Source organism: Pristiophorus japonicus, chromosome 1 (assembly GCF_044704955.1).
Source record: "Pristiophorus japonicus isolate sPriJap1 chromosome 1, sPriJap1.hap1, whole genome shotgun sequence".
In the NCBI taxonomy this organism is placed as follows: domain Eukaryota; kingdom Metazoa; phylum Chordata; class Chondrichthyes; family Pristiophoridae; genus Pristiophorus; species Pristiophorus japonicus.
Window position 1 is genome coordinate 52,427,146 of NC_091977.1, and position 14,474 is coordinate 52,441,619.

Sequence of the window (14,474 nt, forward strand, 5' to 3'; positions counted from 1 at the left end):
CTGAATCAGCTAACCGTACTGAAGTCCTACCTTGCTTTAACCCATGTATACTGTGATAGAAACATAGAAAATAGGTGCAGGAGTAGGCCATTTGGTCCTTCGAGCCTGAACCACCATTCAGTATGATCATGGCTGATCGTTTTTACAACTTTAGCACCCCATTCCTGCTTTCTCTCCATACCCCTTGATCCCTTTAGCCGTAAGGGCCACATCTAACTCCCTTTTGAATATATCTAACAAACTGGTCTCAACAACTTTCTCTGATAGAGAATTCCACAGGTTCATAATTCTGAGTGAAGAAGTTTCTCCTCATTTCGGTCCTAAATGGCTTACCCCTTATCCTTAGATTGTGACCCCTGGTTCTGGACTTCCCCAACATCGGGAACATTCTTCCTGCATCTAATCTGTCCAATCCCATCATAATTTTATGTTTCTATGAGATCCCCTCTCATTTTTCTAAATTCCAGTGAATATAAGCCTAGTCGATCCAGTCTTTCTTCATATGTCAGTCCTGCCATCCAGGGAATGAATCTGGTGAACCTTTGCTGCACTCCCTCAATAGCAAGAATGTCTTTCCTCAGATTAGGAGATCAAACAGTACACAATATTCAAGGTGTGGCCTCACCAAGGCCCTGTACAACTGCAGTAAGAGCTCCCTGCTCCGATACTCAAATCCTCTCGCTATGAAGGCCAGCATGCCATTTGCCTTCTTCACCGTCTGTTGTACCTGCATGCCAACTTTCAATGACTGATGAACCATGACACCCAGGTCTCGTTGCACCGCCCCTTTTCCTAATCCATCACCATTCAGATAATACTCTGCCTTCCTGTTTTTGCTACCAAAGTGGATAACCTCACATTTATCTACATTATACTGCATCTGCCATGCATTTGCCCACTCACCGAACCTGTCCAAGTCACCCTGCAGCCTCTTAGCATCCTCCTCCCAGCTCGTACTGCCACCCAGCTTAGTGTTATCTGCAAACTTGGAGATATTACATTCAATTCCTTCATCTAAATCATTAATGTATATTGTAAATAGCAAGTAAGAAACCAATAAATAATCTGTTGTAGCCAAAAATGCTTCATTTTTGTGATACAATCCTCATTGTGTTGACAGTAACCTAGTCTATTGTAACACCGTGTTAACAGGTTCACACCTGCAATTATTCTCACATGGCGAATTCATGATTGGGAGTAGTCTGTAACGGGAGGTCTCCAGTCTGGGAGTCCTGAGTTGAAGGGGCATGGCATGGGAAAGCTATCGAGCCAAACAAAACAGAATAGAATAAAATCAGCATTTAAAAGAAATACAAGCCCTATTGCTCATTGGGCAGGTGTACTGTGGTATTTAGCCATGCAGGCCGAGGATTCCAAGCTTGATCGCTCTTCTGTCCCGAATCAGCTGATCTCGACCAGGACAACAGTAGGTATATCCGGCTCTGTCCCAAGCTACTCGGGAGGTAAAAAGCAACTGAGGTGTACGCTCCTGATCGTGATCCACTGACTCCTGCTGGAATGTGTGTCTGTCAGTTGAAGGCAGAGGGGCACAGAACTCTTGTTGGTTGGGCACAGCACATAAAAGAAAATTGGGCAGGATGATCATACATCCCCAGGAAGCTGCCTATTTTTCTGCTCATACTGAATAGATGGAAAATTGAGTGAGCCCAGTTACAGGGTTGCAATCCTTCCTGACTAAAAGTTAGGTTAAGGAGGCTCTTAAAGGAGCAGAAAGAGATAAGAGAGACTGACCGGTGTAAGGAGGGAATACCAGAGCATGGGGCCGAGACGCCTGAAGGCATAGCTGCCAGTGATGGGGCAATATGATTGGGCAATGCATTGCTTCAACTTAGGACACCTGTGCAGAGTTCTTGGAGGGTTATAGTGCTGACACAGGTTAGAGGTGAAGCCATGGAGGGATTTGAACATGAGGTTGAGAATTTTAAAATTGAGGTTTGGTGGACTGGGAGTCAATGTAGATCAGCAAGTACAGGGGTGATGGTACTTGGTGCAATTTAGAATATGGGCAGAAGAGATTTGGATGAATTAAGTTTATGGTGGGTAGGAGGCCAGCCAGATGAAACATACATAAAACATAGAAAATAGGTGCAGGAGTAGGCCCTTCGTGCCTGCATCACTATTCAATAAGATCATGGCTGATCACTCACCTCAGTACCCCTTTCCTGCTTTCTCTCCATACCCCTTGATCCCCTTAGCCGTAAGGGCCACATCTAGCTCCCTCTTGAATATATCCAACGAACTGGCATCAATAATTCTCTGCAGTAGCGAATTCCACAGGTTAACAACTCTCTGAGTGAGTGAAGAAGTTTCTCCTCATCTCAGTCCTAAATGGCTTATCCCTTATCCTTCGACTGTGTCCCCTGGTTCTGGTCTTCCCCAACATCTGGAATATTCTTCCTGTATCTAACCTGTCCAGTCCTGTCAGAATTTTATGTTTCTGAGATCCCCTCATCCTTCTAAACTCCAGTGAATACGGGCCCAGTCGATCCAGTCTCTCCTCATATGTCAGTCCTGCCATCCCGGAAATCAGTCTGGTGAACCTTCGCTGCACTCCCTCAATAGCAACATGCCATTTGCCACCTTCACCGCCTGCTGTACCTGCATGCCAACCTTCAATGACTGATGTACCATGACACCCAGGTCTCGTTGCACCTCCCCTTTTCCTAATCTGCCTCCATTCAGATAATCTGCCTTTGTGTTTTTGCCACCAAAGTGGATAACCTCACATTTATCCACATTATACTGCATCTGCCATGCATTTGCCCACTCACCAAACCTGTCCAAGACACCCTACATTCTCCTCACAGCTCACACCGCCACCCAGCTTGGTGTCGTATGCAAACTTACAGATATTACACTCTATTCCTTCATCGAAATCATTGAAGTATATTGTAAATAGCTGGGGTCCCAGCACTGAGCCCTGCGGCACCCCACTAGTCACTGCCTGCCATTCTGAGAAGGACCCGTTTATCCTGACTCTCTGCTTCCTGTCTGCCAACCAGTTCTCTATCCACGTCAATACGTTACCCCTAATACCATGTGCTTTAATTTTGCACCCCAATTTCTTGTGTGGGACCTTGTCAAAAGCCTTTTGAAAGTCCAAATACACCACATCCACTGGTTCTCCCTTGTCCACTCTACTAGTTACATCCTCAAAAAATTCTAGAAGATTTGTCAAGCATGATTTCCCTTTCATAAATCCATGCTGACTTGGACCAATCCTGTCACTGCTTTCCAAATGTGCTGCTATTTCATCTTTAATAATTGATTCCAACATTTTCCCCAATACTGATGTCATGCTAACCGGTCGATAATTCCCTGTTTTCTCTCTCCTTCCTTTCTTAAAAAGTGGTGTTACATTAGCTACCCTCCAGTCCATAGGAACTGATCCAGAGTCGATAGACTGCTGGAAAATGATCACCAATGCATCCACTATTTCTAGGGCCACTTCCTTAAGTACTCTGGGATGCAGACTATCAGGCCCCAGGGATTTATCGGCCTTCAATCCCATCAATTTCCATAACACAATTTCCTGCCTAATAAGGATTTTCTTCAGTTCCTCCTTCTCACTCGACCCTCGGTCCCTAGTATTTCTGGAAGGTTATTTGTGTCGACTTTCGTGAAGACAGAACCAAAGTATTTGTTCAACTGGTCTGCCATTTCTTTGTTTCCCATTATGAATTCACCTGATTCTGACTGCAAGGGACCTACGTTTATCTTCACTAATCTTTTTCTCTTCACATATTTATAGAAGCTTTTGCAGTCAGTTTTTATGTTGCCAGCAAGCTTCCTCTTGTACTATATTTATCCTCTCTTAATTACACCCTTTGTCCTCCTCTGCTGAATTCTAAATTTCTCCCAGGTTTGCTGCTTTTTCTGGCCAATTTATATGCCTCTTCCTTGGATTTAACACTATCCTTAATTTCCCTTGTTAGCCACGGTTGAGCCACCTTCCCCATTTTATTTTTACTCCAGACAGGGATGTGCAATTGTTGATGTTCATCCATGTGATCTTTAAATGTTTGCCATTGCCTATCCACCGTCAACCCTTTAAGTATCATTCACCAGTCTATTCTAACCAATTCACGTCTCATACCATCGAAGTTACCTTTCCTTAAGTTCAGAACCCTATTCTCTCAATTAACTGTGTCCCTCTCCATCTTAATAAAGAATTCTACCATTTTATGGTCACTCTTCCCCAAGGGGCCATGCACAACAAGATTGCTAATTAGTCCTTTCTCATTACACATCACCCAGTCTAGGATGGCCAGCCCTCTAGTTGGTTCCTTGACATATTGGTCTAGAAAACCATCCCTAATACACTGCAGGAATAGCATTGGAATAGTTGAGTCTGGAGGTAATGGAAGTGTGGATGAGGTGTTTCAGCAGCAGATCAGCTGTGACAGAGGCGGAGATGGGCAATATTAGAGGTGGAAGTAGGCGGTCTATGATGGAGATGATTTGAGGTCTGAATGCTCTATTGGATAATTTAGGTTTAGCCTGAGACAGAGACCAGGGAGGGGAATGGAATCAGTAGCGAGGGAACGGAGTTCGTGGCAGAGCCCAAAGACAATGGTCTCCCAATGTTAAAATTGAGAAAATTGTTGCTTTTCCAGGACTAAATGTCGAATAAGCAACCTGACAACACCGAGGAAGTGGTGAACCTTCAGATGGGATGTTAAACTTGAGGCCCTATCTGCTTGCTTTGGTGAACATTAAAGATGCCATGGTGTTCCAAGAAGAGCACTAAGTTTTCCCAAGGTGGTGGCCAACATTCTTCCCTCAACCAACACCACCAAGAAACAGATTAACTGGTCATTCCTCTCATTTGCTTTTTGTGGGGTCTAGCTGTGTGCAAACTGGATACCACACTTTCCTACATAAACAGTGACTACATTTCAAAAAGAATTCTTGGATGCAGAGTGCTTTGGAATGCCCTGAGGATGTGAAGGGCATTGTAGGCAGACATTGAATGTTAATTCAAAAGCACTTTTTATGTGCTAAGAAATTTGAATTATCCAATAGTTTGAATTAAGCAATGTAAATGACACAGTCAAGGGGAGATTTTGTGCAGCAACATTTTGAATCTACAGCCTTTTGAATTAGGAATAGATCTTTTAGCAAGACCATCACACTTCTTTTTTTTCTTGCCTGATTTCCTTTTGTGGGATGATTCTGACCAAGGGAGTGGTTTAATCTGCATAAGGGCATCTCCAAGACTTCAACAGTGTTTCTTTTTCTACCACTTTTTCAGACAATGGAGGACAGACCATGGAGGGTGGAAACAACTGGCCTCTGCGAGGAAGGAAGTGGACACTGTGGGAAGGAGGTGTCCGCGGAGTGGCTTTTGTCACCAGCCCCCTGCTAAAGCAGAAGAGCAGAGTTAATCGAGAACTCATTCACATCTCTGATTGGCTCCCTACATTAGTGTCTCTGGCTGAAGGATCCACTAATGGCACCAAACCACTGGATGGCTTTGACGTGTGGAAAACCATCAGGTACTGTGTATCTAGAACTACAGAGCAAAACCTTACTTCAGGAAGGATATACTAGCTTTGGAGGGGGTACAGAGACGATTCATTGGGCTGATTCCGGAGATGAGGGGGTTACCTTATGATGATAGATTGAGTAGACTGGGTCTTTACTCGTTGGAGTTCAGAAGGATGAGGGGTGATCTTATAGAAACATTTAAAATAATAAAAGGGATAGACAAGATAGAGGCGGAGAGGTTGTTTCCACTGGTCGGGGAGAACTAGGGGGCACAGCCTCAAAATACGGGGGAGCCAATTTAAAACCGAGTTGAGAAGGAATTTCTTCTCTCAGAGGGTTGTGAATCTGTGGAATTCTCTGCCCAAGGAAGCAGTTGAGGGTGGCTCATTGAATGTATTCAAGTCACAGATAGATAGATTTTTAACCAATAAGGGAATTAAGGGTTACGGGGAGCGGGCGGGTAAGTGGAGCTGAGTCCACGGCCAGATCAGCCATGATCTTATTGAATGGCGGAGCAGGCTCGAGGGGCTCGATGGCCTACTCCTGTTCCTAATTCTTATGTAAAACATAAAATGTTCAATAAAAATATTTAGCACTGTTTTGAGGGAGGAAGATGTGTCAGAGAGTATTCGGTACCTCACCATTCTGTATTGAAGTATCAATATTTACACTTCACAGCAGTAGCCATCCTCATAGACTTCTGGGTAAGGTTGCCAAATTTTCAGCAATTTTGTGCTGTGATCTGAGTTTTGAAGTGGAGACCCTGTCAAACTCCAATGGTTTCTAGGTTAGGCTTCCAGTAATATCTGGCCTACCTACGGCTCTTCAAAAAGTTTAACTTGATATTGGTCTTGGCTCAATGGTAGTGCTCTTGCCTCTGAATCAGAACGTCATAGGTTCCAAGCACCACTCCGGACACTTCAGAACGTAATCTAGACTGACATTGCAGTATTGAGCGAACGCTGCATTGTCGCAGGGGGCTGTCTTTCAGATGTTAAACCGAGGCCCCATCTGCCATTTTTGGTGGGTGCAAAACATCCTTTGGCATTGTTTGAAGAAATGAAGAATTCTGGGGTCCCAGCTAACATTTATCCCTCAACTAATAGCAATATGTGGCCATTGCTGTTTGTGGGACTTTGCTGTCACATCAAGTCTACAGCACAGAAACAAGCCATTCAGCCCCTCTCCATCTAACCCTAGCAGTATACTCTTCCAGTCCTATCTCCCTCATGCTCATTTGTAGCAGATTGGCTGTGCATTTGCCTATATTTCAAAAGTAATAATCAGCTGTGAAACACTTTAGGACATCCCTTGGTCGTGTTTTTGTTTTGTTTCTTTGCATGTGGGAGACACTGGCAAAGCTACATTTATTGCTTTGAGAAGATGGTGGTGGGGCTTCGCCTTGAACCATTGCAGTCCCTGTGGTCATGGTGCTGCTACATTAGTGTTAAATAGGGAATTCCAGCAAAGATGAAGAAACAACAATATATGTCCAAGTTGGGATGGTTTGTGACTTGGAGGTGGTGTTCCCATGACCATGCTGTTCTTGACCTATACCTCCTAAGGGGGGCATAAATACAGCCTTGCCAGTACTGCCCACATCCTGACAACAAATAAAAAATACTTTGTTCAAAGTCAAACACATTTCCATGTAATTAGTTATCAGAAGAAACCCATTTTACTTTCAAAAGTTAAACTTTACAAATAATCAAGGGTCACAGATTATTGGAGCTGTAACCTGGACAACTTGATGTATATTCCACCTGTACACCGACTATTCTATTCTCAGCAAGAAATAATGGAAACTAAGTCTAGCTAAAATTCATATTGAAAGACAAAATATAGAATGTCTCCTGATTAGAAATGGGTGCATTCTGGGATTTATCACTAAATCTAGAAAACAAGTGTGAGGTAATGCATTTGGGGAGGGCTAACAAGGAAAGGAAATGCACAATAAATGGTAAGACATTGAGAAGTGTAGAGGAACAAAGGGACCTGGGAGTGCATGTCAACAGATCCCTGAAAGTAGTGGGCCAGGTAGATAAGATGGTTAAGAAGGCATACGGGATGCTTGCCTTTATTAGCCGAGGCATAGAATACACGAGCAGGGGGGTTATGCTTGAACTGTATAAAACACTGGTTAGGCCACAGCTGGAGTGCTGCATGCAGTTCTGGTCACTGCATTACAGGAAGGATGTGATTGCACTGGAGAGAATACAGAGGCGATTTACGAGGATGTTGCCGGGGGTGGAGAATCTAAGCTATGAGGATAGATTAGATAGGCTGGAATTGTTTTCATTGGAACAGAGGAGGCTGAAGGGATACCTCATTGAGATGTATAAAATTGAGAGGCCTGGATATAGTGGATAGAAAGGGCCTATTTCCTTCAGCAGAGGGGTCAACAACCAGGGGGCATAAATTTAAAGTAATTGGTAGAAGGTTGAGTGGATGAAAACATTTCCCCTCAAATCCCCTGAGGGTTGTGGGGGTCTGGAACTCATTGCCTGAAAGGGTGGTAAAGGCAGAAACCCTCACCACATTTAAAAAGTACTTGGATATGTACCTGAAGTGCCGTAGCCTGCACGGTTATGAACCTAGAGCTGGAAAGTGGGATTAGGCTGGATTGCCTCTTATTGGCTGGCATGGACATGATGGACTGAAATTGCATCCTTCTGTGCTGTAAACTTCTATGATTCTTTATGCTGGTATTAAGATCTTTATAGAATATAGAACCCTTGGTCTGGTTGCCTTTAAGGGTTGGACACAATGAGAAACCAACTAGCGGACAGGGTATTTTAGATCTAGCATTTTGTAATGAGACAGGGTTAATTACTAACCTTTATAGTAAAGGATCCTCTGGGGAAGAGTGATCATATGATGATAGAATTTCAATTTAAGTTTGAGAGTGATGTGGTTAAGTCCGAAACTAGCATCTTGGATTTGAACAAAGCCTATTATGGAGGTATGAGGGGCAAGTTGGCTAAAGTAGATTGGAAAATTAGATTTCATGGTAGATAAGCAATTGCAAACATTTAAAGAAATAATTCATAAATCTCAATGAATATACATTCCCTTGAGCAATAAAAACTCCAGTGGAAAAGTGGTACAACCTTGGTTAACTAGGGAAGTTAAGGAAAAGTGTTGGATTAAAAGAAAAGGGTTACAATGTTGCCAAAAAGAGTAGTAAGCCGATTGGAAGCATTTTAAAAATCAGCAAAGGGTGACCAAGAAATTGATAAAGGGAGAAAATTTAATGAGAGCAAACTAGCAAGAAATATAAAAACAGATTATAGAATCGTAGACTGGTTACAGCACGGAAGAAGGCCATTCGGCCTGTCGAGCCCGTGCCGACTCTCAGCTAGTCCCACTCCCCTGCCCTTTTCCCATAACCCTGCAAATGCTTTTCCTTCAGATACTTGTCCGACTCCCTTTTGAAAGATAAGATTGAGTCTGCCTCCACCACACTTTCAGGCAGTCCATTCCAAATCTTAATCTATTTTCTTGCGTCACATTTAGTTCTTTTGCCAATCACAAATCTGTGCCCTTTGGTTCTTGACCCTTCCGCCAATGAGAACAGTTTCTCTCTCTCTACTCTGTCCAGACCCCTCATGATTTTGAACACCTCTATCAAATCTCATCTTAATCTTCTCTGCTCCAAGGAGAACAACCCCAGCTTCCCCAGTCTATCAAAGTAACTGACGTCCCTCATTCCTGGAATCATTTTCATAAATCTTTTTTGCACCTTCTCTAAGGCCTTCACATCCTTCCTAAAGTGTGGTGCTTATAATTGGAAACAGTATTCCAGTTGGGGCCAAATCAGTGTTTTATACAGGTTCTCATTATAATTTCCACACTTTTGTACTCTATACCTCTATTTATGAAGCCCAGGATCCCATAAGCTTTTTTACCTGCTTTCTCAACCTGCCCTGCCACCTTCAATGATTTGTGCACACATAACCCCCAAGTCTCTCTGTTCATGCACCTGCTTTTAAGATTGTACCATTTAGTTTATATGTCCTCTCCTCATTCTTTCTACCAAAATGTATCACTTCACAATTTCTGCATTAAATTTTATCTTTCACGTGTCCACCCATTCACCAGTCTGTCTGTCTTGGAAGTCTATCATTTTAAGAACTTTTACAAGTATGTAAAAAGGAAGAGATTAGCGAATGTAAATGTGGGTCCCTTAGAGGCAGAGACAGCTGAAATTATAATGGGGAATAAGAAAATGGCAGAGACATTAAACAAATATTTTGTGTGTCTGCCTTCACAGTCGATACAAAACAGAATGGAAATTGTGGGGAACCAAGGATCTAATGAGAGTGGGGAACTTAAAGTAATTAATATTAGTAAATAAGTACTGGAGAAATTAATGCGACTAAAAGCCAACATATCCCCTGGACCCACTGGCCTACATCCTAGGGTTTTAAAAGAGGTGGCTGCAGAGATAGTGGATGCGTTAGTTTTGATCTTCCAGAATTCCCTAGATGCTATAACGGTCCCTGTAGATTGGAAGATAGCAAATGTAACCCCACTTTTCAAGAAAGGAGGGAAAGAGAAAACCGGGTACTGTAGGCCAGTTAGCCTGACATCAGTAGTGGAGAAAATGTAAGAATCTATTATTAAGGATGAGGCAACAGGGCACTTGGAAAATCACAATGATTGGGCAGAGTAGCACGATTTTATGAAAGAGAAATTGTGTTTGACAAATCTATTGGAGTTTTTTTGAAGATGTAACTAGTAGGATGGATAAAGGGGAACCAGTGGATGTAGTATACTTGGATTTTCAAAAGGCATTAGATAAGGTGCCACACAAGAGGTTTTTTCACAATTTAGGGCTCATGGGATTGGCAGTAATACATTAGCATGGATTGAGGATTGGTTAATGGGCAGAAACAGAGTTGGAATAAATGGATGATTTTTGGGATGGCAGGGTGTAACTAGTGGAGTGCCGCAAGTTTCGGTGCTTGGGTCTCTATTTAGAACCTATATCAATGGCTTAGATGAGGGGATCGGGTGTAATATATCCAAGATTGCTGCCGATACAAAGCTAGGCTAGAAAGTAAATTTTGAAGAGGACGCAGAGAGGCTGCAAAGGGATATAGACAGGTTAAGTGATTGGGTAAGAAGGTGGCAGATGTGTGAAATTATCAACTTGGATGAGAAGAATGGAAAAGCAAAATATTTTTTAAAAGGTGAGATACTACTAAATGTTGGTATTCAGAGGGATTTGGGTGTCCTTCTACATGAATCACAGAAAGTTAACATGCAAGTACCACACGCAATTAGGAAGGTTAGCCTTTATTGCAACCGGGTTGGAGTACAAGAGTAAGGAAGTCTTGCTGCAATTATATAGGGCTTTGGTGAGACCACACTTGGAGTAGCGTACAGTTTTGGTCTCCTTAACTAAGAAAGAATATACTTGCCTTGGAAGGAGTGCAACGAAGGTTCACCAATGTGATTTCTGGGATGAGAGGTCTGTCATTTGAGGAGAGATTGAGTAGAATGGGCCTATATTTTCTGGAGTTTAGAAGAATGAGGGGTGATTCCATTGCAATGTATAAAATTCTTGGAAGGCTTGACAGGGTAGTTGCTGAGAGTCTGGAACTAGAGGTCACAGTTTCAGGATAAGGGGTTGGCCATTTATTACTGGCATGAGGACACATTTCTTCACTCAAAGGGTATTAAAAGAGATGGCGGAAGTTACAGCAGATGCATTGGTTATAATCTACCAAAATTCTCTGGACTCTGGGAAGGTACCATCGGATTGGAAAGCAGCTAATGTAATGCCTCTGTTTAAAAAAGGGGGCAGACAAAAGGCAGGTAACTATAGGCTGGTTAGTTTAACATCTGTAGTGGGGAAAATGCTTGAAGCTATCATTAAGGAAGAAATAGCGGGACATCTAGATAGGAATAGTGCAATCAAGCAGACACAACATGGATTCATGAAGGGGAAATCATGTTTAACTAATTTACTGGAATTCTTTGAGGATATAATGAACATGGTGGATAGAGGTGTACCGATGGATGTGGTGTATTTAGATTTCCAAAAGGCATTCGATAAGGTGCCACACAAGGTTACTGCAGAAGATAAAGGTACGCGGAGTCAGGAAATGTATTAGCATGGATCGAGAATTGGCTAACTAACAGAAAGCAGAGTCGTGATAAATGGGTCCTTTTCAGGTTGGCAATCGGTGGTTAGTGGTGTGCCACAGGGATCGGTGCTGGGATCACAACTGTTTACAATATACATAGATGACCTGGAAGAGGGGACAGAGTGTAGTGTAACAAAATTTGCAGATGACACAAAGATTAGTGGGAAAGCGGGTTGTGTAGAGGAAACAGAGAGGCTGCAAAGAGATTTAGATAGGTTAAGCGAATGGGCTAAGGTTTGGCAGATGGAATACAATGTCGGAAAATGTGAGGTCATCCACCTTGGGGGGGGGGGAAAAAAAAAAACAGTAAAAGGGAATATTATTTGAATGGGGAGAAATCACAACATGCTGCGGTGCAGAGGGACCTGGGGGTCCTTGTGCATGAACCCCAAAAAGTTAGTTTGCAGGTGCAGCAGGTAATCAGGAAGGCGAATGGAATGTTGGCCTTCATTGTGAGAGGGATGGAGCACAAAAGCAGGGAGGTCCTGCTGCAACTGTACAGGGTATTGGTGAGACCGCACCTGGAGTACTGCGTGCAGTTTTGGTCACCTTACTTAAGGAAGGATACACTAGCTTTGGAGGGGGTACAGAGACGATTCATTGGGCTGATTCCAGAGATGAGGGGGTTACCTTATGATGATAGATTGAGTAGACTGGGTCTTTACTCGTTGGAGTTCAGAAGGATGAGGAGTGATCTTATAGAAACATTTAAAATAATGAAAGGGATAGACAAGATAGAGGCAGAGAGGTTGTTTCCACTGGTAGGGGAGACTAGAACTAGGGGGCACAGCCTCAAAATACGGGGGAGCCAATTTAAAACCGAGTTGAGAAGGAATTTCTTCTCCCACAGTGTTGTAAATCTGTGGAATTCTCTGCCCAAGGAAGCAGTTGAGGCTAGCTCATTGAATGTATTCAAGTCACAGATAGATAGATTTTTAACCAATAAGGGAATTAAGGGTTACAGGGAGCAGGCGGGTAAGTGGAGCTGAGTCCACGGCCAGATCAGCCATGATCTTGTTGAATGGCGGAGCAGGCTCGAGGGGCTAGATGGCCTACTTCTGCTCCTAATTCTTATGTCCTTATGTTCTTATGTTCCACCAGGTTCGGGCCCTATAGGTTTCTCTCAAAGGGCCTGATATTTCAAATGCTGGCCTATTTTAATACACACAGGTTAAACTAACAGTTACTTTAGAGGTGACTTGAAACTCATTTTATTCATTTGTTGAGGTGAATCATTTTTATTTTTCCTTCTACACTGGGTTAGAAAGCTGGTCACTGAAATGCTGCACCTGGTGTGCAAGGATGTTCTAGCAGGGATGGTGGGTCACTGCATTAACAACTTATGTTATTCATTAACTCAGTGCCTCGTTTTTCAAAATTAGAGTCTGAATTGGTATGTGGTGACATGTAAGTGTGGGTTTTAAGGCATCCCCTTTCTTGTGATATCTGAGCAGCTGAGTTTCGCTGTGTTCCAGGAATGTGTGAATTAACCTTGTTACTGTAGTGTAGGCTGTTGTGTTGTAAATGACCTGTTTGGTGAACAATGCTGGGTTTGTTTCTCAGCAAGATTAACGTTTATGCTTCTTTCGGTAGGTTCTTGGCATAGATTTGATTTGTAGTGAATGTTATTTTCAACAGTAATGTAAAATGAGACTAATTCTGGTTATGAAGTTGAAATAGAGAAAACTATATTTTAAACTCTCTTCATTCCAATTTAAAAGCTGTATTTTCTTATTTTGAAGTAATTCATTGGATGTGAAGCACTTTCACATCCAATGGAGTGCTGCACTTTTGAAAGTGCTGTCTTACATAGAATATAAGGAATAGGAGCAGGAGTAGGCCCTTTGACCCCTCGAGCCTGTTCCGCTATTCAATGAGATCAAGGCTGATCTGATTTTGGCCTCAACACCACTTCCCTGGCCTGCTCCCCATAACCCTTGACTCCCTTATCATTCAAACATCTGTATATCTCCACCTTAAATATATTCAATGACCCAGCCTCCAGAGCTGTCTGGGATAGAAAATTCCAAAGATTCACGACCCTCTGAGAGAAGAAATTCCTCCTCATCTCAGTTATTCTGAAACTATGCCCCCCAGTTCTAGATTCCCCCTTGAGGAGAAACCTTCTCTCTGCATGAACCCTATCAAGCCCCCACAGAATCTTAAACCTTTCAATAAGATCACCTCTAATTCATCTAAACTCCAATGAGTATAGGCCCAACCTGCTCAATCTTTCTTCATAAGACATCCCCTTCATCTCTGGAATCAACCTCGTGAACCTTCTATGAACAGCCTCCAATGCAAGTATATCTCTCCTTTAAATAAGGAGACCAAAACAGCCGCAGTACTTCAGGTGTGGTCTCACCAGCGCCCTGTACAGTTGGAGCAGGACTTCTCTGCTTTTATACTCTATCCCCCTTGCAATAAAGGCCAACATTCCATTTGCCTTCCTAATTACTTGCTGTACCTGCAGACTCACTTTTTGTGTTTCCTGTACAAGGACCCCCAGATTCCTCTACCTCTTCATTTTGTAATCTCTCCCCATTTAAAAAATAATTTGCTTTTTTGTTTTTCCTACCAAAGTGGATAACCTCACATTTTCCCACTTGCGGATGAGACATTAAACTGAGGCCCTGTCTGCTCTCTCACGTGGATATAAAAGATCCCATCGCACTATTTTGAAGAAGAGCCAGGGAGTTCACCCTCCCGCTGTCCTGGCCAATATTTATCCCTCAACCAGCAACACAACATATTATCTGGTCATTATCACATTGCTGTTTGTGGGATATAGTACAACAATAACTATGC

At 42.8% G+C, this 14,474-nt stretch overlaps 1 protein-coding gene across 2 annotated transcripts in view; it reads left to right on the forward strand.

Moving 5' to 3' along the window:
* The window catches only part of arsb (arylsulfatase B), a 109,563-nt gene that overhangs the window by 58,118 nt on the left and 36,971 nt on the right, over positions 1-14,474 (forward strand). For both annotated transcript variants that reach the window (XM_070879753.1, XM_070879754.1), the window contains exon 5: positions 5,276-5,519. In XM_070879753.1, the coding sequence (XP_070735854.1) occupies positions 5,276-5,519 (244 nt within the window). The remainder of the gene's footprint in view (positions 1-5,275; positions 5,520-14,474) is intronic.